At 45.4% G+C, this 23320-nt stretch overlaps 2 protein-coding genes and 1 long non-coding RNA gene across 7 annotated transcripts in view; 1 reads left to right on the plus strand and 2 right to left on the minus strand.

Moving 5' to 3' along the window:
- Nucleotides 1–4248, minus strand: part of LOC115087336 — a 36995-nt gene extending 32747 nt beyond the window's left edge. The window contains exon 1 of the long non-coding RNA XR_003855499.1: nt 4136–4248. This is a non-coding gene — a long non-coding RNA (uncharacterized LOC115087336). The remainder of the gene's footprint in view (nt 1–4135) is intronic.
- The window catches only part of GPATCH11 (G-patch domain containing 11), a 1168394-nt gene that overhangs the window by 599067 nt on the left and 546007 nt on the right, over nt 1–23320 (minus strand). The window lies entirely within an intron of this gene.
- The window catches only part of IPCEF1 (interaction protein for cytohesin exchange factors 1), a 308348-nt gene that overhangs the window by 149090 nt on the left and 135938 nt on the right, over nt 1–23320 (plus strand). For 3 of the 5 annotated variants that reach the window (XM_029594417.1, XM_029594415.1, XM_029594416.1), the window contains exon 7: nt 993–1066. In XM_029594417.1, the coding sequence (XP_029450277.1) occupies nt 993–1066 (74 nt within the window). Of the gene's footprint in view, nt 1–992; nt 1067–6217; nt 6421–23320 lie in introns of those variants that run through there. The other 2 variants (XM_029594418.1, XM_029594419.1) reach the window with 1 other exon arrangement.

The following is a 23320-nucleotide window of genomic DNA, read 5'->3' on the forward strand; positions in this document are numbered from 1 at the left end:
GCAGTTGCCAACCCTGAACACTTTGCTGGGCAGACTGGATGGGCTATTTCAGTTCCATTCTGCCATCACTTACTATCAGGCCAATACAGAACGGTGCGCTCGGCTGAGCACACCATTAGCCCCCGTCTGGACGCACGTTTTCAACGTGCTATTATTACAGTAAGGGGTAATAGTGCAAGGAAAAACGCGCATCGAACCCCCCCAAAAACTAATATTGCCCGCAACATGCAAATGCATGTTGATGAGCCTATTAGTTATTCCCGTGCCATACAGAAAGTAAAATGTGCAGCCAAGCCACACATTTTACTCTCAGAAATTAACGCCTGCCCAAAGACAGGAGTTAATTTCGGCCAGCTCCAGGAAAGTGTACAGAAAAGCAGAAAAAAATGCTTTTCTGTACACCCTCCGACTTAATATCATAGCGATATTAAGTCGGAGGCCCCAAAAAAAAAGTCAGCTCGCAGGTTGGAAGACGGACACTCAATTTTGCCGGCCTGTGGCTGTCAGTGTGTCTGAACCCGTGGCTGTCAGTAGGTTTGACAACCGACGCCGGTAAAATTAAGCGTCAGCTGTCAAACCTGCTGACAGCCGCCGCTTCTGCCAATAAGGAGGCGCTAGGGACGCGCTAGTGTCCCTAGCGCCTCCTTATTAGCGCGGGCCCTCATTTGAATACAAAATCATGTGCCCAGGAGAGTGGCCTGGGCGCGCGTCGGGAGAGCGGGTACTCGCCTAGGAGCGCCGGCTCTCACGCGCATTTTACTGTATTGGCCCATATGTTACTAAATATCTGTGTTCTCAAAATTCACCTCAGTACATTAAAGTGCGTGTGGCCTAAAGATCCGAGGTATAAGATACTTTTCTAAAGATGTAATGATACAGACAGACAGACAACCAAGCAATACTTGTCCTTCCTTATTCCTTCCCATGCTCACCTGGCAGTCACTGGCAGTAGCGGACACGCTGCTTAATAACATTGCTGTTTTCTTTTGCAGTCAGAGAAAGCTGAAGGTTTCATCAACTTACCCGACTTCACAGTGGATCGAGCTACTGAGTGCAAGAAAAAGCAGTAAGTGCTAATTCATATGAAAATTGGGAAATGTCTTTTTTCTTTTTTTTGATCTGGCAGTTTCCTCATGCTCCTTTTTTTTGTCGCCAGCTCACTCAAACGTGGGGCTTGGATTTGGTGCTGTGAGTCTTCATTTGGAACTGCCCGGGGATTTTTCCTTTATTACAGGGAATAGCCAGCTGTGGTCCTCGAGAGCCACAAACCCAGGCCTAGTTTTCAGGATATCCACAATGCATATCCAGAAGATATATTTGCATGTGGTAACTGGGGGAAAATTCCTGGGCAGTTGCAAATGAAGACTCGCATCGCACGTCAACAGTCCCAGCCCTGGTGTGCCAGGCTCTTGCACGCAGCAGACATTGCATGCAAACCTATCTCATGCATATTCATTATGGATATCCTGAAAACCAGGCCTGGGTTTGTGGCTCTTGAGGACTGGAGTTGGCTATTCCTGCCCTCTTTTATAGGGCTGTGGACCATACACCTGAAATCCTGCAGTGATGGGCTCTAAACCCAGCCTTTACATGTTGCCATTGAATGATGAGTGATTCCCTTTGTAATATCCTGGATTGGCCACTGTTGGAAACGGGATGCTGGGCTTGATGAACCCTTGGTCTGACCCAGTATGGCATGTTCTGATGTTCTTATCCCCAATCTGGCCAGCCAGGGGAAGGAAAAGGCCTCAGCTGGGAAATGAACCTATGTCCCTCTCTATCAGGCCGATACAGTAAAAGTCGCAGGAGAGCAGGCGAGTGCCTGCTCAGGCCACTGTGCGGCTTGGCTGCACATTTTCCTTTCTGAATCGCGCGGGAATACCTAATAGGGCCATCAACATGCATTTGCATGTTGCGGGCGCTATTAGTTTTGGGGGGGTTGGACGCACGTTTTCAATGCGCTATTACCCCTTACTGAATAAGGGGTAAAGCTAGCGCGTCGAAAACGCGCATCCAAACACGGGTTAACAGTGCGCTCCACTGGAGCGCACTGTACTGTATCGGCCTGTATGGCAATCCACTATGCTACAGCAATAATTGGTAAAGGTGAAAGGAGAATGGTGCAGGTTAGGAGGTGGATTTTAATAGTGGAGGAACCTTTTTTACTTTTAATTTGATGGGGTTAAATAGGATTCTGTGCAGATTATGGCTGGTTTTCTTTCTTAGCATTTGCTCAGGAAACAACAGAGATGTGTTATATAACTTTTTTCTTATTACTGAATGAATATTCTTGCTCAGGTTTCCACAGAGATCTCCTAGATTTCAGAAAGTCACAGGGAGGACAGTTTTCAGAGATGTTTACCCAGGTACAATGTGCTAGCTGAAAACTGTCCTCCCATAGCAGCTGCATACTTTTAGTCAGACTAAAAAGAGGCATTCTGGGGTGTGTGTGTGGTGTGTGTGGTGTTTGTGTGGTGTGGTGTGGTGTGGTGTGTGTGTGGTGTTTGTGTGTGTGTGGGGGGGTGTGTGGGGGTGTGTGTTGTTTGGCCCCCTGTTCTTTTGTTGTGTAATCCCTCCAGCCCCTTTTACCAGGAGTCATTTCCAGATGGTGCAGAGCACCCTCAAACTCAGTGCAGCTCTGGAATCCAGATTCTGCTGTGGGGGCCAAGCTATTTATTTATTTATTTGCAAACGTCTGCTATCCCGTTTTTTGCCAGTAGTAGTCTCAAAGTAGATTGCAAACAATTCTAATGGATAAGCAGTTACAGTATATCAAATACAATAGTTAGGATAGAGTGCCATTATAATGGCAAAAGTCCAGGGGTAGGGAAACTTGCTTCTTTGCTCATGAATAAACTGAGAGAAATCCTGCCGGCACAACCATGCCTTTGCATTTTTGGCAGAAGGTGAGACTCCAGACAGATGGACAGTGGAACTTCGTTCCAGATCTTGGAGGCACAGCAGCTGAAGGCCCTCAGTCCAGTGCAGTTCACTTGGCATAAGTTAGGAGCGAAGAGGAAACAAGAGCCTTTTGTGAGGCTCGAAACTCTCTAGCGGGGCTGTAGGAAGCAAGGAGATGGGGGAAACTTACTCTGGGGCTTGTTTGTTCAGACATTTGAAGACAAAGCAGTAGGTTTTGAATGTAATCCTAGTTTCAGAGCAGTTTGTATAGGATGGGGATAAGAGCATGAATAACTGATGCAAGGTTATACTGAGGGAGGTAATTGTGTGAGAGATGAATCTGGTGGAGGTACATAAAGGAGGCTCTCACTACCTTAGAGATGTGAGATTCCATGGTGAGATTAGGTTCGAGCTGAATGCCTAGGCTTTCTTACAGATTCTTTGGGCTGGAGGAGGGTTTCAGCTAGGGAGGGTAGGGACTGCAGAGGATGCCCTCAGAAGCTTAGCCAGAGGAATTCAGATTTGGAGGGGTTACATTTAGTTTGTGATCAATGAACCATTAGGCTACTGCCATCAGACAGTTATTGAGACTGGCGATGTGAGAGGCTTGGTCAGATCCAATTTTGATGCTACATTGGATGTCATTTGCAAATGGGTAGCAATCAGGGTTGAAATATTGAATCAGGTTGCAGATTGGATGGATGTAGACGATAAAGAGAACTGAGGAAAGAACAGAACCCTGGGATACTCCACATACAAAGTTTTTTGGAATGGACTGGTGGTTAGCCCACAGGACAGACTAAGTTCTGTTGGATAGAAAAGATTCAAACCATTTACAGCAGTTCTTTCATTGCCGATATTCCCTAGGCCAGGGCTTCCCAAACCTGTCCTGGGGATCCTCCAGTTAGTTGGGTTTTTAGGACAGCCACAATAAATATGCATGAGGCACATTTGTATATACTGTCTCCATGATTTGTAAATTTATCTCATGCATATTCATTGTGGATATCCTGAAAACCTGACTGGCTATGGGGTCCCCAGGACAGGTTTGGGAAGCCCTGGCCTAGGCACTGAATAAGAAGACTGTGAGTGACAATGTCAAAGGTTGCAGAAAGATCTAGTAAGACTAGGATGGCGTCACCTCCTTGATCTGAATTTAGATGAATACCATGGGACAATTCAGTTCCGTGGCCTTCCTGAAGCAGGTTGGTGGTGGTGGGGGTAGGATATTTACCTCTTCGAGGAAGTCAAGGCGTTCAAAGTAGACAACCGTTCTACTAGTTTGGATAATCTCGAACTTAATCCCTCCAAATCAGAACTCCTCTGGAGAGAGTTGGGGTGTTTCTGTGGAGGAAGCGAATGAGGTCATTAAAGGATGTGGAGAGGGAGGAAATAAAGCAGGGGTTGCCAGGATCTAATGCAGGAATTTAGCAAAGGCCTCTGCTGTGTGGTCCGCAGTAGTGGCAGAAGCGGCCCTCCTGCTGAAATCAATGCTCCTGTTCCCCAGGCAGTAGGCACAGCTGTACAAGGGCAGAAATAACTGTACAAGCTGTCACTGCTGCCTGCTGCACACAGGAGACCTGTGCAGGAGCTGCTAAATCCCAAAGGAGAGAGCACTCAGGCAGGGCTGGCTCTTTCATTAAGCAAACTAGATAGTTGCCTAGAGCATCACAAATTTTTTTTTGGGGGGTGGTGGTAGAGAACAGAAAAAAAACCCAAACCTCCGGGTGCCACTTACCTACTTTTAAAGCACAGCATTGCAAGCGAGAGGGGAATAGATGCTGGATACATGGGTGGAGGGGGGTTAGATAGAGGAAGGTGGATGGTCTGGGGAACTGTGGATAGGGAATGCTGAGCGGCTGAAGAAGAAGGTGCTGGCCAGGTGAGGGTAGGGTGGGGAGAGAGAGAAAGGATGCTGAGCACTGCGAAAAGGGGAGTGGAGCAGTACTAGGGAATGAAGGGGAGAAAGAGGAGAAAGAAAAGAGGAGAGATGCTGGATAGGCAAATAGAAGGGATGCTGGACACTGTGAACAGAGGACAAAGGGAGGGGGATGCAGGACTCGGCAGAAGGTGAGAGGTAGATTCTGTTCCCGAGCTGCCAGTGAAAGGCAGGTATGTAAGAGGGTGGTGCAAGTCTGAAGGTTCACCTGGGGCACCTACTACTCTCCTCCTTCACCAGCTCTGCACGCAGGGTTGGGCCAGGGTTGCCACTGCTGCCAAAGGAAGAATTCCTGGAGAGAGCTGTGCTAGGGTTTCAAACAGTAGGAGGAAGGTTGCTTCTGAGGGTGCAGGATTAGCCTGCTTGGAGGAGCGGGCAAGCTGCTGGGCAGGAGAGAGAGGAGGATTCTGGGCAGGAGAGAGAGGAGAGTAGCTGGGAAGGGTAGGAGAGGGGGTTGCTGAGTAGGGGTAGAAAAGAGGGAGATGCAGGGCAAGGAAGAGAGAAAGGGTGATGCTGTAGGGGGAGAGAAAGGAAAAGGTACAGGGGTACATAATGGAATAAGAGTAGAGCTACAGCAAAGAACGGGTCAGGACGGAGAGAAATTAGAGTTTGTGAGATAGAAGAGGGAAGAGGTGTAGTGTAAATGCTTCCCCTTACAAATTGCTTCCTCCTGGCAGCTTTAGAGCTGGAGAAGAAGCACCAGTGTGACTCAGGGAGAGGAGATGGCAGAGGTAGGGGAAGGAGCAGAGAGGGCTGTGATAAGAGAGGGAAGCTGAGAAGGGGAGAGGCTTGGAGTTGGAAGAAGAAAGAGGAAGAAGGAGCAGGGAGGGGTTGTGAGAGGAGAAGAGGAGGAGGTGAGGGAGAAAAGGGGAGAAGCACAAATGGATGAAAGAACAAAAACAAACTGAAGAAATGAGAGAGAGAGAGAGAAGGAAAAATAAGTTTCAGAAGAGAAAGAGAGGCAGAGATGGAACTAACAGAAGACCAAGAGCAAGCAGAGCTAGAGGATAGAAATCAAACTATAATAATAATATTGTCGGGATCTCTATCCCAGATTTTGAAATGCCAAAAAATAGCTTACAGCATTTTTAGAATTTAGAAACATTAAGTCCCTGTCCCAAAGACTTGAGTCTAAGTGGCTACCTGAGGCAACAGGAGTTAAACTGACTTGCCTAAGGTCATGAGGAGTGTCATGGGGGGACGTGAGATTAACCCCTGGGTTCCCTGTTTTGCAGCTCTAACAATTAGGCCACTCTTACTACAAGTGCTCAGATTGGAACATTGCTTATTTTAATTTTGGCTGGGATTGCCTGCATTTTTTTTAGTGTGTTTTAAGCAGCTAATCTATAGCCAGGAGCTCCCAGAGGGAAGGGCTGTTACCTGCTCTTCTCATTCATCCTCTTGTCACCTGTGTAAATGTGGTGTGTTTCTGGAAGGACCTGTGCTGAAAATAAGCTTGTTAAAAATGGCTCCTCCCCCCATATCTGCCTGTTCAGTGTGACTCTTCCCCAACCCAGACTGCTTCGGGATGCCTCCTGGCCTGGGTTGGAAAACCACATTTTCAGAACTCTTGCTTTTCTGTGAGTAGAATGGTAGCATTTGGCTTATTTAAGTTCTCTTTGTTCCCCCATAGGCAGAGAATGAGGAAAACCCCTTTTGATAAAGGCCCTAAGAGTTTTGTAATGGCCCCTGACTGGCTAACAAAAGTCTTTTTTTTTTTTTTTTGGAGTTTTAGGATTTAGCCACGCCCTGGTCAGAAAAGCAGTTCATTGGAACTTCATAGCACCTCTTTGGTGTTCAGTGTATCGTTTCTGATGAGTCTTAATCAGTTTTCCTTAATTTGGTTTACGGTGGTGCTGCAATAGCAGTGCATTGTCTAACTGGCTTTCATATATCTTGATGTTTTATGAGGGAGACAGCAGAAAAAAATGTTAATTTGTGGCTGAAAAAGGAGGGATAGCTGTTAACTGTGTCTGCTGGTGCTGCAGGTCACTGTGGCCTACCCAGTGTGTGAGGCTGGGGCCCTCCCCGTTCCAGCTGCTGGTGACTGCTGCGGACCTTAGGAGGACTAAGGTAAACCCTTACCATGGGGCAATATTACTACTCAAGAGATATATTGCTTAAAGGATCTGAGGAGCAGGAACATAAGCAACAGATGCCTTGGGTCACAAGGAAACTGCTTCTGCTGGACTTGTTAGGCTATTCCTTTCTTATTTCAGCTTTGCAGATATAATAGTCAACAAACAAGTTGTAGGTGCTAAGTTTTTATTGGATTAAGTTCCAGGGCCTGGTTTAAGAGATGGGTGCCCATAGGAAGGAGGCGTGTCCCGTGTCCCCCCCCCCCCCCCCCCCCCCCCCCCCGGAGATCGGAGGGGTGGGCTGGAATTGCTATGGTAGCGCAACTTTGAAATGCTCCATAAAGCAATCTGGGCTAGGCTTCTCTGCGGCCTGGGGATTTGGTGCCTTCAAAATTTGGCATCCTAGGGAGTTGCCAATGTTGTCTGTACTTTATTTTATTTATTTATTTATTTAACATTTTTCTATACCCACATTCGCACGAGACATCACATCGGTTTCCAGACAACAGCAAATTTAGCCAATAGGGCTTTACATTGTAACTGATATTATAACTAGGGGGGGAGGAGAGGGAAGGGGCAGGGAAGTAACTTGGAACTTTATGAGTATGCTGGGAACAGTGGAGGGAAAGAAGGTGTTTTATTTACAAGAAGCAGGAGTTATGTACATTCTATATATATACTTAAATCTGGCCTTGGGGTGCATCATACTTGCACAATAAAATAGGTGGCCAGATATGGCAGGTGTGCAGCATATAACAAATGGCAGCCTTAAAAAGTAGCAGATTCCTAGTAATGATCCGTGGAACTCTTTATCTGTGTGAGTGGTTGTAATCGGTGAGTGTGGTGGTATACAGTGTGTGGGTGTATACAGAAATAAGCTTCACATTTCTGTAATGTGGATTATGGTCACAAAACTTTAACCAAATGTTGGCTGACAAACTGAAAATCTGCATTTGCATAACTACAGTAAACGTTTTTGTCAGACAAAAAAATCATTCTTTGATTCTAATTGGCCCTTTCTAGTTCCCTGTTATAATAATAATAATGCCTGTGGAAGAATATTAGCCAGTATGAGATATTAATGCAAAAGTAGAAATTTATAGGTGGGGCTACTAGAAACAGTGCCAGCAAAATAAAGTGTAAAAAAAAAAAGTTATTCACTTCTTAAGACTTGGTTTCTGACTTGGCTGGTTTAAAGTGTTCTCTAATGGAGAAAATGTCAGCGCTTTCAGAAACAGCAGTTGAAAAAAAAAAACAAACCCCCAAGACTAGATCATCTTGTTCTTTATAACATGGTACCACATGCTTACACAGCCAAAGAAACATATACGTAGCCGAATACAATATCAGTAAGCTGATGAGGACCAGTCCAGTGGCACAACCAGAGATGTTAAGCCATCCAGTTTCATAACCACAAAGTAAATGGCAGCAGAGAGAAACCAGTTGGCCCATTCAGTCTGCCCAGACAGATTCTTTCCCTCTGGTACTCTACCAACTTGGTTGGATGAGCATACACATTTCTATTGCCCAAACCAACACCATCTTCTTCCTCCTTCCCCCCTTCTACTAATCTATCCTCCCCATACCTCCACCTGTCCTCTCACCCCTCATCTCCTACCATCTTCTGCACCTGTCCCAAATATGTTCCTGTCTTTTTCATTTCTCTATTACCCCTTGCCAGCTCTTTACCAAGTGGTTGTGCTTGGTTATGATACTTGCAGTCCTACTTCTTCTAGTGCAGATTGACATTGTGGATACCAGAACGTATGTAAAGGACATTGCCAGAAAGGTAGAACTGGCCTAGGATAATCTCCCCACCAGAAGCTGGGTTATGTGGCAGATACGGGCAGAACTTGCAGTCAGGACCACCGCCAGCCATAACGGCAGCCCAGACAGCCGGGGGAGGTCTGCTTCCAGTGACGTGGCTGGACATGGGAGGGAGGTTAGCAATAGCACGCCCGGCCCCACTGTTGAGAATGCTTGCACGGAAGCATGCCTCTGCTCCTAGATTGACACGGGCACCTGGCTTGCTCACCCTGTGCGATAGCCCTTCTTCAGCTTTTACTGTCACTAGCTTGAAATAACCTTTTTGTCGTCGTCGTCTTTCTGTTGAATTATAGGTGAAGCTATCCAGAGAGGCAGAATCACATTTCAAACTTATTTAGAGGAAAGAGTATGTGAGGGGAAAGTGAATTGAGGGCTGTACAAATATATACAGTAACTGTTTTTGCCCTAACAAAAATCCTTGCTTAGGGTGTCTAATCACTTTTTCCAGTAATAGGCAGGGTATGTGCATTCATTTCAGTGGTACGCACATATCGCACGAATGGAAGGTAGGCGCACAAAACTGGATGCGTGCATGTAGGTGGCTACCTATATGCGTGCATACAATCAGTTTTGTGCGCCTACCTTCCATTCGCTAGATAAGTGCACACCGCCAAAATGAATGACTAATGAATGCATATCCCTAGTAATAAGATATTGATATGGAGCCCAATATTCAAAAAAAACTCTTAGCTGGATAAGTGGGACTTATCCAGCTAAGTGGCACCATTGAATATCTGGCTGTGGTTGGTTAATGGGCACCACTTAGCTGGATTAGTAACCTATCTAGCTATGTTTTTATCCAGATAACTCAAGAGGCAGGGAATGGACAGACTGAGGAGGAGTCGAGATAGCTGGATAAACTTATTCAGCAAATTTTTAAAAAAAAGACAGGTATATTCAACTGCACCACTGAATATCCTGGCTAAGTTAATGGGATAAGTGTATCCAGCTAACTTGCCGAGCTACACATCAGTTCAGTGTGGACCTCTTAGTCTTTAAAGGCTTAATCCACCCTTTTGCACTGTGTTAAATTATAAATTTACATCCTAGATAATGTCATGTTAAATTTATTTATTTTTCTCTAAAAAAGCACCATTTTTGGTTTCCCCAAAACCCTTTTTCTTTTCTTCTTGGTATTGAAACCTCCCACTTGAATGGTATACCCATGCCGCACCTGAAAGTAATTCGCATTGAAGTGCCTGAAAAGCGGAATATCAACACACTTGCTCTCAAGTTAGAAGGCAGAGGTCACTATGGCTTTGACAGCATTGTCGCTTCCTCCCCAGGTTCTGGCACATCACCTCTGCAGCCTGCCCAGTCCCGGCTGACCCAGTCTCTAGCAGATCAGAGCCTGAGTTTCCTCTGTAAGAGCACTACAATGTGAGCTTTGGTGCCAGCCCCTTTCTAATGATGATTCTTTTTGTTTATTAAAGGATGGAAATGCAGTCCTCTTGGCAGCTGAGAAACATTTTACAAAACCAAAGTATTTAGCCCAAAAAGCAATATCTGTAACCCTACAGACATCAAGCAACATTTCCGGCTAATTTTAGTTTGAACAATGGCATATATCTGACCATGCTGATACAATTAATATCTGTAACATTTCCGTGTCTGCTTCTCTTAGTTGATTAAAAACAAGGTCAGCATTTTGTTTTGTTCTTTGAGCTGGAATTCTAAATGTTGCTTTTCTTATCATCCATTCTATGACCAGTCCAGATGAGTGGGTTAAGTCTCCTCTGCCAGCAGATGGAGAAATAAAAGCTCAAAGCTGACTTCACTCCCCCCCCTACAGGAGTCTGGTGCTGCCTTCAGCTCTTCCTTATTTCTCTGTCTCCTGCAGATGGTGCAGGCTGGTGCTGTAGCTACAAACAGGCTGCTGTTGGGAAGACTTTAGAACTAAGTTCCAAGGTGTAGAGCATAGGCAGAGTCTTGTGAGGGCACTCTGGACGATGTACTGATTCTCTCTTCCCCTCCAGGAACCAACTCAGTTGAGGTTTTAGTTCTGTACCAATGAGTCAAGCATTGGGTAGTTTCCAATTACTTTGTTCCCTGGCTCAGCGGTTCTCAAACTTTTTTCTGTCTGAACGCACTTGACAGATGGTTCAAACATGCATGACATGCTGAATATATGACCGTTATGGGGATAAATGTAAACAAACACTCTGCATCCACAGGAACTCCCGCAGCCCCCAACAAACAGGCCGATTCAGTAAACCGAGCGGGAGAGCCAGCGCTCTGAGGCGAGCACCCGCTCTCCCAGCACACGCCCAGGCCACTCTCCTGGGCGTGTGATTCAGTATGCAAATGAGGGCCCGCGCTAATAATGAGGTGCTAGGGACACTAGCGCCTCCTTATTGGCGGAAGCGGCGGCTGTCAGTGGGTTTGACAGCCGACGCTTAATTTTACTGGTGTCGGTTGTCAAACCCGCTGACAGCCACGGGTTCGGAACACGGACGCCAGCAAAACTGAGCGTCTTTTCTGGGCCGCGGGCAGATTTAATTCTTTTTATTTTTGGGGCCTCCAACTTAATATCGCTATGATATTAAGTCGGAGAGTGTACAGAAAAGTAGTTTTTTCTGCTTTTCTGTACACTTCTCTGGTGCCGGCCAAAATTAATTCCTGAGAGTAAAATGTGCAGCTTGCCTGGACATTTTACTTCTGTATCGAGCGGGACTAATTAATAGGCTCATCAACATGCATTTGCATGTTGAGCACGCTGTTAGTTTCAGGGGGGTTGGATGCGTGTCTTCCACACGCTATTATTACCCCTTACTGTATAAAGGGTAATAATAGCGTGAGGAAAATGTGCGTCCAAATGGGGCTAACGGTGCACTCGGCCTGAGCGCACGGTACTGAATCGGCCTGAATTGGTGCAGAGCAGAACTAGGGCATTACCCAATGCCCATACAACTCACCAAACAAAAAAGATGTTCTGGTGTCATCTCAGTAACAGCAAAACAAACTCCCTCTACTACCATGCGCAATAGCCTTCCTTATGAAAAGACAGTAATTTACCACCAATGCGAGTCCTATTGAGAAAACATAACAAATAAGACTGATACAAATGCCTACATGCTAGTAAATACCTCACCTTGGTCGCATACACAAAACTGGCCTTCACAAAGTACAGAAAGATCACAAATTACGAATATGGAGACAGAAACTGGAATGGAAACCCAAAAAAGCCACTCTGCATACAGTGCAAAACTGGAGAAATGGAAAGAGAAATATAGCACCTAACATAGTCCCATCATTTGCAATAATGCACAAAACTAATCTGCACAAAATTACACCTGCATTATGGAACACACTCAAACAGTAACAATCCTATCTGTGAAAAGGCAACAATACAAAATTAAACCAGGCCCTATACACCTCCTATTAGGAAAACAGAATAAGCCAAGCTGCTATAGATCCCCACACAGAAATAATTGTAAAGCTATACTAATAAATGTTACAAAACAGCTGATGAACAAAATAACATCCAACAATTAACAACTCATAAAAATTATTAAAAATTCTCCAAATACCAATAAAATATTTAAAAACGCAGACACCCAATAATTAAAATGGCAGTCAATCAAGAAAAACAACTTAAAACTACCTATACTTACCCTCTCCAGCAACTCCTTTACTCTTCTACTCCTTTCGCTTGCTTCTAGGAAAAATAAAAAGTCATGGGATAGGTGGTGATGTCCTTTCGTGAATTACAAACTGGCTAAAAAACAGGAAACAGAGGGTAGGATTAAATGGACAATTTTCTCAGTGGAAGGGAGTGGGCAGTGGAGTGCCTCAGGGATCTGTATTGGGACCCTTACTTTTCAATATATTTATAAATGATCTGGAAAGAAACACGACGAGTGAGGTAATCAAATTTGCAGATGATACAAAATTGTTCAGAGTAGTTAAATCACAAGCAGATTGTGATAAATTGCAGGAAGACCTTGTGAGGCTGGAAAATTGGACATCAAAATGGCAGATGAAATTTAATGTGGACAAGTGCAAGGTGATGCATATAGGGAAAAATAACCGATGCTATAGTTACACAATGTTAGGTTCCATATTAGGTGCTACTACCCAAGAAAGAGATCTAGGTGTCATAGTGGATAACACATTGAAATCGTCGGTTCAGTGTGCTGCGGCAGTCAAAAAAGCAAACAGAATGTTGGGAATTATTAGAAAGGGAATGGTGAATAAAACGGAAAATGTCATAATGCCTCTGTATCGCTCCATGGTGAGACCGCACCTTGAATACTGTGTACAATTCTGGTCGCCGCATCTAAAAAAAGATATAATTGCGATGGAGAAGGTACAGAGAAGGGCTACCAAAATGATAAAGGGAATGGAACAGCTCCCCTATGAGGAAAGACTAAAGAGGTTAGGACTTTTCAGCTTGGAGAAGAGACGGCTGAGGGGGGATATGATAGAGGTGTTTAAAATCATGAGAGGTCTAGAACAGGTAGATGTGAATCGGTTTTTTACTCTTTCGGATAATAGAAAGACTAGGGGGCACTCCATGAAGTTAGCATGGGGCACATTTAAAACTAATCGGAGAAAGTTCTTTTTTACTCAACGCACAATTAAACTCTGGAATTTGTTGCCAGAGGATGTGGTTAGTGCAGTTAGTATAGCTGTGTTTTAAAAAAGGATTGGATAAGTTCTTGGATGAGAAGTCCATTACCTGCTATAAATTAAGTTGACTTAGATAATAGCCACCGCTATTACTAGCATCAGTAACATGGAATAGACTTAGTTTTTGGGTACTTACCAGGTTCTTATGGCCTGGATTGGCCACTGTTGGAAAGAGGATGCTGGGCTTGATGGACCCTTGGTCTGACCCAATATGGCATGTTCTTATGTTCAGTAACAAACACTAGAAGCAGCAGTGGCTGCTGACGCTCAGTCCTCATGTTCTTCTTCTTTAGACCCCCCACAACCAATTTCTCTCTCACACACCAATGACTCCCCCCAACCAGTCTCTCTCCCTCACACACATCAGTCTCCTCCCTGACCAGTCTGTCTCTTACACATATATGTACACACACACACACCCTTCCATTCACCTCCCTGTCCAGGCTCTGTCTTCCTCATACACTCACCAGACACCTCCCTGATCAGTCTCTCCCACACATGCACTCTCTGGTACACTATGTTCTCTCTCTTACTTACACACACAGTCAACCACACTTGCAGAAACATGCTCTCTTACATGATCTCAATCACACACATGTAGACTCTCCTTCCCTTTGACTTGCTCTCACTCACAACCCCTGTCCTCCAGCCCCCGCGATCAAAGTATGATGAATCCCATCGGCTGCGGGGATAATGTGATGCTCTGTCTCTCATCGCTTATCGCCAGCTGTACTTTATTTTGGTCTGGGCCCCACACTGTTGCCGCTACTTGATGCTACATGGTCTTCTCTTTTTCCCGCGTGCCCCACTGTACATCACTTCCTCTTCTGTGCCGTAGGGGCGAAAAGAAGAAAAAAGGCCATGCCGCTAACATTGCCAGTTTCCAATAACACTGCTGCTGTTACTGCCCAGACTGAACAGCAGCAGTGTTAGTGGAAGAATGTCTGTCTGCATCTTGTTGTGATGGAGGAGAGCGAGGGAAGAGCAACCGGGACAGTGGGAAGCCGTGACACACTGGTTGTGAATCGCTGCCCTAGCTGGGTCTGGCAGCAGAATGTGCTCCTGTCAGTACTTCGTTTTCCTCTTTCTCTATTCTTGGAGAATAATGGTAAAACAGTAAAGGTTTTTAAGGCTTGAAGCACAGCCTTTTCCCCCAGACTGTCTTCTGGTCTCCTATGGCGCTATGTTGGATTTGGTCAAGGGATCCGTGGTGATCATGCTTCCATCTCCCTCTCTCTACTTGCTTCTGGTATGCCTGCAAAAAAAGGGAGGCAAGGGCTGCCAGTATGTCCATGGTGGCTCAGCGTATCACCTGGTGCATCCTGCCTGACTTAAGAGTAGGCAGGTGGGTGCAAGCCACTGAGTGTTGGCACGCTGCCTAAAATGAAACTGGATGGGTTTCCCAGATTGTGCCTTAGCCCTTACCCGGGGTAGCACAGTTATAGTGCATGTGGAACAAGTCCTGGTCGCTGCTCCTTGTTTTGGCAGGATCAGTAGCCATTTTACTGCCACTTTGGGGCCAAAAAAAAGAAGAAATGTGGCACCTATGCCACAGAAAGGGCATGGAGGTTAAAAGTGCTGTACAGATTTGCTGGTAAAATGCAGGTTTCCTCTGTTTGGGAGCCTCGAGTGGTGTTGAATCGTGAGTAAACATCTGCTGGAAGCGGCACAGGAATGTTCCAGAGCCCTGGGCCAGCCAAGTGTCAGGAGGTGTAACCTGCCTTCTTGTCAGACAAGGGGGTTCGTTCCCTGAGGGGTTCGGTTATGGAGCAGAGGTTATAAAAGACCCTGACTCTCCTGAGACTGGGGCAGGTCCAGATTGCAAGGAAAGAGAGTGGCATGAACCCTTGATCCTCACCTGGGATCTCAGAAGGGAGGAGCGTGCAGGGATTTTCCACTAAAAATCCCCAGAGGCTTGAGAGCAGAGGAGAGTGCAATACAGCCTGGAAGTTAAGAGTGAAAGATAAAAGCTGCACTTAACTAAAGCAGCAGGAAATTGTCTGTGCCAAGGAGCCAAACTGTATCAGGGGGAACTTGTTTTGGGGCTCGGAGGATCCTGAGGCTGTACCAGAAGGATTTTTACTTGAGCTGAGCAGGACAATTTGTGAGTAACTATTTTGCTAACTAAGGAGACTAAAGAGAGTACCAGGCTAACAAGTGCAAAGACTAAGGAGAAGAGAATCAAAGTAACCAGGACTACTGCTTGTCCATGCTTTCTTTAATAACTGAGGACAGTGAGGCAGTTGTGCGGGAACCGCTGCGCAGGTGCACAGAGCAAAGTTCTGAATATCTGGAGAGAAGTTTTTTTGCCTCGAGCTGCCCGGAGGGACATCCCAGACAGCATAGCTAATTTATCCTGCTATCTACGGAAAACACCGTTTTTATAGTAAGCAAACTTGTTTTTTTTTTCTCGTCGATAAACAGGCTGAATTTGCCATGCTGTCTGGGACTCCCCAGCTAAGGGTAGATTAAGCACACTGACTATGTGGGAAGGAGACATTTTTTTCCTGTTGTCATGCTGCAGATGTTCTGTGTGTGAAAATCCACCTGTTGGTGGACAGCTCTATGTGCCAGTGGTGTCGTGTAATATCACCTGCCTCATAGCTGTACCTGATCTTGTCTGTTGTTGGAGGCAGTAATGAGATGTGAAGGTATGTAGAGAGGACCAAGTCACTGCTTTACATATTTTTTGAACTGGCATGTAGTGAAGATGGGCTATAGAAGTTGCCATGGCTCTGAGCTGATTTTCCTTAACCTTCAATTCAAAGAGGTTTTGGTTGAGATGAGTAGCAAAAATGAATACATTGGGATAACCAGCTGGCTAATGGTCTTTTGGCTATGGGCAACCCTGGAGCATTTAAGTTGGAGACAGAGTTGGGAATGTTGGTTAGGCAAATGAGTCCTCTGTTTGTAGTATGCCAGAGCTCTTTTACAATCCAGAGTATAAAGAATTCTTTCCCTATCAGTGGCATGTGGTTTTGGAAAGATTGTCAGTAAAGTGGTCATCTGATTCAGATGAAATGCAGAGACCACTTTTGGGAGGAAGGATGGATGGTTTTGCAAGGTGGTGACCTTGTCATGGTAGAACTGTAAATAAGGTGGATAGTGGACTAGCATCTGAAGTTCACTAACTCGCCTTGCTGAAGTTATCGGTAATAGGAACAATACTTTCCATGTCAAGAATTTATGGAAGCGGAGGTGAAGATGCATCTCCCTCCTTTTCTGATCAAATAATCTTCCTAGTCTTGAAGGACGGTATCACTGTCGCAGAATTGACAAGTCTGGGCCCCTGACATGTTGAGATTGACCTTAGTCTTCATAGTGAGACTTTAATCTCTTCACCAACAGTTCTTGGAGCTGAGGTTGTCTCTGTCTCTGTTTGTTTAGAGACAATGGAAAGACTTGTATGGTCACTACCCCTGGCAGAGGATGTAGAGGAGTCCTCAGAGACCTGCATTATGTCTACATCAGAAATGTCTAATTCCTTGAGCTCGCTTGGGATGAAGACTACCTGAGGGTTGGGATGCCACTGCGAATGAGAGCTCCCATCCTGGCGTTTGCTCTGTTGTGACGCATGCTTCCTTCACGTCAACTCATGGTGGTGCAATTTGTCTTTCACCTTCTGCATCGAAGGCGACTTCTCCTTCGACTCATGTGTCGGTGTTGTGGTCTAGCTTACATTGAGCGACACATGTCTGCTTGCGTCGTTCCAGAACTTGCACCCTACTGTGTTGTGTCCTATGTACCAAACTGCTTCAGTTTCAACACATCCTGCATCGATGAGTCCAGGTCTGCGCAGCCCTTCATGGTTTTTTGTGCTGTTTTCCTCAATACACCAGGCTTTTTGTGGGTTTATCACCTGTGCCATGACCTCCCGGCTCTCTGGGGGGGGGCTTTCCCACTTGGCCTTGTATTTTTGGAGATCAGTTCCAGCAATGATACTTCCTGCAAGACCAGTCCAGTTGGTTTTTGGGCTTTAGCCTTGGTGAAAATTGAGTGGACTGATGAACTGGGGCATATGAGCCTGAATAGGCCTCTTTGTAATCTCAAAGCCTGATGATTCGTTTTCTCGGCCCCTTGCCTCTGGGCCCTCAGTTGCAGCAGGTTGTTTGGTCATGGTCTGACCCCAAGCACAAGTAGCAGTAGTTATGCCCATCTGTGATGGACATAACTTTGCAACATTGGCAAAACTCGAACCCTGAGGTCTTCGGAGCCATGGGTAGCACTGAAAAGTGCCTTTTGGGGGTTCAGTGGAGTGAAGAGAGTAGAAAAAAGCACAAGGAGAGAAGATCCACATCTGTGAGCTGTACGGGGAAAAAATAGACCTGAGGACAGTGGGGCAGTCACGTGGAAACCACCGTGCAGGCACACAGAGCAAAGCTCTGTATATCTGGAGAGAAGTTCTCTGTCTCGAGCCACCCGGAGGGATATCCAAAACAGCATGGTTAATTCAGCCTGCTTATCTACAGGAAAACTGTTTATTTAAGGAGAGAAGCTACAAGGAGAAAAGTTAAGATTTCTGGAACTGTAGTTCTATTTGACTTCTGCACCTACCTGAACTGTCACTCGTGTTTGATTCTGAAGATTCTGCAGTAAACTATTATTTGGAGCACAACTTGAGTCTGGAGAGTAATTTATTTATGTGGCATGTTCTCAGCTTGACACTGGCCCTGCAGGTTATCCTGCCCCCAGCTCACGGTCCTGGAGATTTATTTTCCCAAATTGGGACAGTTAACTATTGTGCTCCCTGAGGCTGGGAAGGTGACCCCCTGGCGAAGATGGGGTTACAAAAAGAAATGTCAGGCATATCAGGCTTCTCCTCCCTTCCCCCTCCCCTCCCCCCAATATACAAATATGTATTAACCCTCAGGCATGACAGATCCTGTGCAGCTCCAGTTCTGTGCTGAGTTTGAAGGTGATGGTTTCCTTCTAAATTTCAGGCAGGTCTTCGGTCAGTTGTTGTTGTGTTCTGATAAAGCACAGTGGTTTCTGAAGCATCAGTTTCAGGAGGAATCAAGGTGATGAACACTTCATCCTACACCAGCAAGAGTTTGCATTTCTCGGATGACTGAACTCACTTGATGAGGTCGCAGGAATTGTCATAGGCAGAGTCAGACTCTCATTCCAGAGAATAGTGGTAGGATAGTGCCTCTATCGCAGGTGCAGACTGGGAGAGACTACACCTTGCACTTAGGAGTCCTAAGAACTATCATAGCTTCCTCCCGTCCAGTCTGGATGGAGCTTGAGTATATCCCACTTCTCCGGCATAGACAGTAAGGAAGGTGAAATTTAAACTTGCCTATTTCATTTCCTTTGGTCCTGCAAGACCAGTCTAGACAAGTGGGATGTACCCGAGCTCCACCCAGGCTGGGTGGGAGAAAGCCATGATGGCTCTTAGGACTCCCTCTTCCAGGGTGTAGCCTCTCCCGTTCTGCACGTGCATGTTAAGGAGCTTAGAATAGGAATGCAGTATATGCAAGGGACCTGCCCTGCTGCTATCTTCTGGAAGGAAAGATTCTGACTTTGTCATGGTGATCAAGGGCTCTCAGACTGACAAGTTCAGAAAACTAGCAGCGAGTATGTTGCCCACACTGAAAATGGTTGACCTAATCGTGTCCTTGCAGTAGGTATAACTTTATTTCTGAGTTAATTACCATGAAGAAAACATTTTTTTTTTTTTTTTGGCTAAGTCAGGCTTGATGTGATTTGGAAACCAAAACAATTGCTTCTGATAGCCTTATCTTTGACTTAGGATGCTGAAGTTCTGATGGCAGCTCTAACCCTAACTCCTATAGGAGAGTGAAGTCTGCTTTGAGCCTTTTTTTTCCCTGTACTTATCTGCTGGCAGAGGGGACTTAGCCCACTCATCTGGAGTGCGCTGGCAGGATTAAAGGATGGGAAATTTACAGGTCCGTTATAAATGGTGAAATTTTAACTTAAATTTTATGACTAGACAAATTTTTCCTTTGGCTCCAGGGAAAACCTGGGTGAACTAACTTATAGTGTACCAAAGTCAAGAAATAATTTTATTAGTCTCTCACCAATATTCAAGAAAGCTCTCCTCCTCCTAAAGCCCCATAACGGTGCTGGAATGGGAGGTGCAATTGAGAGCGATTCCTTTCACAGAGTTTTTTTATTATATAGGAAATTTCTATTTTATTCTTATTTTAATTCTTCTTGTTTCTTGACTTTGGTACTCTCTCTCTGAGCCAAAGGAAAGGTTTGTCTAGTCACACAAGTTGGAATCAGAATTTGACATTTTCCTCAGCTCAGGTCTTAAATTTAGGTCCCTAAAAAAGGGCAGGGTCCTGACCTTAGTAGCTTAAGAGTTGGGCACCTACATTTAGGTTCCTGAAGTTGTTGTCCCTATACCTAGCCTGACTTTAGGTACCCCAAGTTAAGGGTCCAAACGTGCCTATATTCAAAGAATTTGTAGGTGCTTATACTCTTTGAATACAGGGGCCTAACTTACATTTGAACACTTGGGGCTCTTTCAGTATTGGGCTCAGAGCTCTATAAATGCACCTGATACTGTACAAATGTATTTATATGGTTACTATGCCCCCTTCCACAAAGAGCATAAAAGCTGAATTTGAGCACAAGGAGTATCAATAATATGCGGACATTCCTACACCAGTGGTAAGTCGGGAAGCAGCATTATTTCATCATAAGCAAACACTGTTTTTCTACAACAAATAGAAGTTCCATTGTATTTTCTTTGCTTGGAGCAGTTTGTTTGAGATATTGGCAGAGTATAAGGTGGGATAGTACAGGGCCACCTCACATTGGCTCCCAAGCAGCAATTTAAATCCTCCCCCATCTCTCCCAGTCCTGGAGCAAACTGTAGCTGCTCCTCAAACATGCCCCTACTCTTCTCTATCTGTGCACGGTCTGCTGCCGATCCTTTCTCTCCCAGCATCAGCCAACTGGAGCAAAGTGTTTCTCTCATGGGCATCTCTCCATTAACACTATTTCCATGACCTCTCATAGAACCACACAGTGCCAGCGGGCTAAGGTTTTCTGCAATTACAGAGAGACCTATCGGCATGGTTCGAAATGAGGTTTTGGAGCTGCGTGGTAGGGGAGAGTCATGTGTTAATGGAACACTTCCCTCGTGCTGCTGCTACAAGAAGTGGGAATTGATCAAGTTAAGTGAGGAGGAAGGAACAGTGAAAGGTAAAGAAATGGGGGGAGAAAGGAGAAGGGGTGAAGATGAGGGAGAGGCTATAGATATTAGCTAGATTGGGGAAGAGAGAGAGGATAAGGGATGGGTGTTAGAGAGGTTGGAGGGCCCGAGAGAGAAAATATCTAGTTGGCATTGCTGCAGCTGATTGCACAGTCACGAGGGGGACCTGCACTGCATTGGAAGACCCTGCATGCTTCCAGGTGGCAGTTCAGGCCACAACAGATCAGCAGAGCGGTGAGCAGCAGACAGAGGCTGTACCAGTGGCAGCAAAGGGAAAAAAAAAGCATTGAACCCAACCACCTCCCTAGACACATGTTAGTCTTCATTTTGCCAAGGGCAATAGGAGATGGACTTTGGGTGGCTACAGATGTGATCAGGGATTGTCTGCATGATTCTGATCTAAAGTAAGCCACTTTGGAGGTGAAGGGGAGTAATATTTTGAAAAGTTCTTCTACAGCTATTATAGATGTCTGTCAGGGCTTCTCAAACCCGTCCTGGGGATGGTCAGTTGGGTTTTCAGGATATCTACAAGGAATATGCTTGAGATAAATTTACATATACTAAGGGCCTCATTTTCCAAGCACTTTACCGCGTGCGATAAATTCGCAAATCGCGTTAACAGCTGTTAACGCGATTTGCGAATGCAAATTAGTCATTTGGTATGCAGGGGGCGGAGTTGGGGCGGAGCATATGTAAAGCGGGAACCTGTGTATCGTGTGCGGCGAAACAGCCGCAGTGTTAGCGCGGCTGCTATCGCGGCTAATAACTACAACTCCAACCTCGCGTTATGGACTGCGTTACGGGCCTGAAAAGGATTACTGCCATCCACAATAGTCCCAGACAGCCTGTTTCAGAGGAGAGAGAGAGAGAGAGCGAGCCTTACTATAGTGCCTATGCCCTACATAGGTATTTTAACCCCTATGGGAGGGCCACCTACTAACTCGGGGTGGGGATTAGGTATGAGCGTCGGGGGTTGGGGGCCACTTTCGCATTCCACATGAGATCTACGGACTGAACAGTGGTCTCTAGTGCAGATTTGCTGGCCGTCGGAGTGAGGACGCTCACTCCAAGTAGAGATTTGGCCAACATTCTCTAAACCTAGCATGTTGTTGCCCAGGTAGAGTGTCCATCAAGCTAGGTAGAGAGAACGTTGCCCAAACCACTTCTTGGAGTGAGCGTCCTCACTCCGACAGCCAGCAAATCTGCACTAGAGACCACTGTTCTGTCCGTAGGTCTCATGTGGAATGCGAAAGTGGCCCCCAACCCCCGACGCTCATACCTAATCCCCACCCCGAGTTAGTAGGTGGCCCTCCCATAGGGGTTAAAATACCTATGTAGGGCATAGGCACTATAGTAAGTCTCTCTCTCTCTCTCTCTCTCTCGCCGCACGCGATGTTTCCCCACTGCACGAAAGAAGCCTCATTTGCATTGGTAACGCCCCCTGATGCGATATTGGAAAATAAGGCCCTAAGTCTGCATGAAATGCAAACATCTTATGAATATTGATTGTGGATATCCTGAAAATCTGACTTGCTCTGGGGTCCCCAGGACAGGTTTGGGAACCCCTGCTCTGTGCTGTAGAGGGGGAGTATCTCAAATTTAACTGTGTCTATGATGAGAGTTGACTGTACACGTTATTGCCTGACTTTTCTGCATGCCCCAAGCCCGAGTGAAGATAACTCTTAGCTTGTGCTGGAACTTCTTCAAGTTCATGCTGTAGTCCACTCTTGAACTGTTTGCAGGATATTCATACTTTGTATGTATGTGTGTGATGCCTGGTAAGTACCAGCACAGAAGATCCCTGATCTACATCCATTCGTAACGATGTGAACGACATAACAAACGCAAAATGATAGTAGTACATTTTTTGGCATAAAATTGCTTATGCATAGGGCAGGAAGCTGTCGTCATTACTTCCCTTGCCCAAACTATTAATCTTGATGCAATGGAAGAAAGCTTGTCTTCAGAATCTATTATACTACTTGCATATGATAAGTTTGGCATTAGCTAATAATGAAATGTTAATGTACTGGTCAAAAGATTGACAGTAGTTCCCACCTCTGTCCTGAAGACACACTTAACTTGTCAGGTTTTTGGGATTCCAGAAGTGAATATGAATGAGAGAGAATTGTGTACAGCAGGGGTGGGAAAACTATGACCCGCCTGCCAGAAATGGCTGATAATCCCAATTTTTTGGCCACACAATTTTTCCAGTCACTATTATATCCAGCCCTCTGATGCTAAATGATACTACATCATCATGCTGAGCCTGTTGTGCACATTAGCAGGCCTCTTTTGATGATGCCAGCAGCTGAGAAAGCATTAGGGGGCCACTTATGATGGAGCAGCATTGGAGGGCGATGCTTGCAGCAGTGTCAGCTTCAGGGGGCCTCTTCTGATGACTGAGCAGTAGCAGAGGGCAGCACATGCTGGCAAAGATGCAGGATAATGAGCACGAAGAAGTGCAATTTTAAATAAAACCATCAGAATCACTTTAGCTATTAACAGTTAAAAGGAATTAAGAAAGGTGACAGAAAGGCCAAACGATTGCCAGTATGGTTGAAAGGTGAGGTGAAAGAGGCTATTGTAGCCAAAAGATCTTCCTTTCAATAATTGGAAGAAGGATCCAGCTGAAGAAAATAAGAAAAAGCATGAGCATTGATAGTTAAATGTAAAACATTGGTAAGACAGGCTAAAAGACAATTTGAAAAAGTTTGCCATAGAGGCAAAAAATCTTAAAAGCTTTTTAAAATATAT

This window comes from Rhinatrema bivittatum, chromosome 3, assembly GCF_901001135.1.
Source record: "Rhinatrema bivittatum chromosome 3, aRhiBiv1.1, whole genome shotgun sequence".
Taxonomy (NCBI): Eukaryota; Metazoa; Chordata; class Amphibia; order Gymnophiona; family Rhinatrematidae; genus Rhinatrema; species Rhinatrema bivittatum.